At 35.4% G+C, this 2376-nt stretch overlaps 1 protein-coding gene across 1 annotated transcript in view; it reads left to right on the forward strand.

The window, feature by feature from the left end:
• The window catches only part of HELRODRAFT_180894 (hypothetical protein), a gene marked incomplete at both ends in the record, with an annotated part of 2866 nt that extends 1532 nt beyond the window's left edge, over nucleotides 1-1334 (forward strand). Inside the window, 2 exons of the mRNA XM_009030175.1 lie at nucleotides 879-975; nucleotides 1088-1334. Of these exons, the coding sequence (XP_009028423.1) occupies nucleotides 879-975; nucleotides 1088-1334 (344 nt within the window). The remainder of the gene's footprint in view (nucleotides 1-878; nucleotides 976-1087) is intronic.
• Nucleotides 1335-2376: the final 1042 nt, after the last annotated feature.

Below are 2376 nucleotides of genomic sequence, written 5' to 3' on the forward strand. Positions count from 1 at the left end.
ATGTATTATTTTTGTGTAATCGAGCATTATTACAAATAATTGAATAGCACGCAGACTTTCTATGCTTCGGTTTTACTTAAAAACATTTATAAACACTTCTTGAGCGTCTCCGTCTGTCTGTATGTTTGTATATTTGTTACGTGTGTCTGTATGTTTGTGTTTTCAGAACTTTAAGACTTTAATTAGGCAAACTGCTTACAGACTAAATAAATTGATAAATTAAAATCATTTAGGACATATAATTAATTTAGGACATATAATTAATTTAGGACATGTAATTAATTTTATATGCTGATTTCATATTGGTTGATGTGTACTTGTTTCAGTCACATGATGGAGTTATCTGATTGAAAGGTTGGCATTTGAACCCTTTTTATTCATTGGCTGGCTGTTTCAAGGTTGCCCGTGAACCACTGTTGTTATTGGTTGGCGGATTGTTTGATTGAATTAGCCGGTTGATAGTTTGATATGATTGGTTGATTTTATATTGCATTACTATGTTCCTTATTATTGGTTTTTATGTCATTAATGTGACATTTATTAATGTTATTGCTGTTTTAAATTTGATGTTTTTGCTCTAATATTTCAAGGTTAGTTTAAAATTTTCAAAATGAGTAAACGTTTAATCGTGGTTGGCAGGAATCCTAACAACGTTCATCGCAGTGTGTGTGTGTGTGCGCGTGCATGTGTGTGTGTGTGTGTGTTTAGTATACAAATTTGCATGTTATTTGTTGGGATTTTGAAAGTAATTTGCAAAGATGCATTGGAACGTTTTGAAGTTACCCGATCGCCATTTTGTTTTTGCTGTCTGTCTGTCCGTTATTCCAATTACATTTTAAATAATTTCAAATTATTAGCAATCAACCAACCAATCACAGAAGAATATTGTCAGTGGGGTAAGTTGAACATCAGCTGTTCACCGAGTCACGTGATCATCATCGAATCTGCCATTTATGGCAGGGTCAGGGTTGGAAAGTCAGTTGTGTTGTGGTTGTTGTTATTAGTGTTTTAGTATTTTTCTGTTGTTGTTGCTGCTGTTATTGCTGTTGTGTTGTTGTTGTTCAAACATACGACCTTGCGCTTTCAGGTGCATAAGAGACTTGAACAAGGTTCACAATTGTTCATGGAATGTAGGCGAGCTGACTGATTGGTTGTGCTCGGGACGTGTTGGCTGCTACTTCGACGTTGCTCAGTTCTCCATGTGGGGTGTCCAACCATGCTCCCAGGAACTTACATCCAACCTCTACATCCAGTACAGATGCGTTCAAGGTGTTGTTGTTGTTGATGACGATGATGAAGATGGTAATGGGGATGAGTGCGTCTATAGTTCTTGAAGCATTGAAAATGATGAGCATAGATTAAATATTTTTTTATAACACACTATCCAAAGACTACAAATATAGCAAAAATAACAATAATCAAATAATAACTAATACAATTTGATCATTCCGGCGGTTATAACAATATCAACAAAGTAAGGGCATTAGATTTAGTAGCAGCATCAACTGCATTGCCATCATATCAAACAACAACATCAACAACAACATCATCATCAACATCAACAACATCATCATCAACATCAACAACATTATCATCAACAACAACATCATCATCAACATCATTATCAACGACAACATCAACAACAACAAAATCAAAACAGCCTTCATAACAGTATATATGTATATATATATAAATCATTTTTCCGAAGTTGTCGTTATCTTTTCGTGTCACTTCCTGCGCGAAAGTTAGGTAACCTTCGTTAATTCATCAACATCAACAACAGCTTGCTTCAATCTTGTTAGCTGTACTGGTTGCTTTAAATGTCTTGTCATTCCCACCATCATCGTCATCGTATCAATTTATGTCTTTGTTCATGTGTAGGAATGCTTTGCACGACCTTTACACTCTTGCTATTCCTCTTCATCTCTCAATACTCTTTTTATTAATAATCATCACAGCTTAAGTACATTGCCTGTGTAAATGAAACAACCAAACAACAAATGAGCGGTAGGCTAGATGAACTTCGTCTGATCACCGTTTTCATAAACATCAACAAAATCATCATTAATTAACATCATCACCAACAACTTCACCGTCGTCGTCATTTTAGCATTTTCGCCTTTTTGTAAATATTAATCATTTGAAATCTTCGTTGCATTTTCAACCAAGCAGCCATGTTCGTTTACTTATAACCATCTTCATTTTCATCATCAGCTTCTTCTTCGTCGTCGCTAACATTTCATCATCACCATCATAATCGTCATCAATATAAGTGCATGCATACACTTACGAACATACAAACATACGCGCGAATCGTTTATTCAATCCATCTTCGTTATTCATCTCTTTCTCTGTCCTATCTTTCCCCCCCCCCCC

The sequence above is a fragment of the Helobdella robusta genome (genome assembly GCF_000326865.2).
Source record: "Helobdella robusta unplaced genomic scaffold HELROscaffold_65, whole genome shotgun sequence".
Lineage (NCBI taxonomy): Eukaryota > Metazoa > Annelida > Clitellata > Rhynchobdellida > Glossiphoniidae > Helobdella > Helobdella robusta.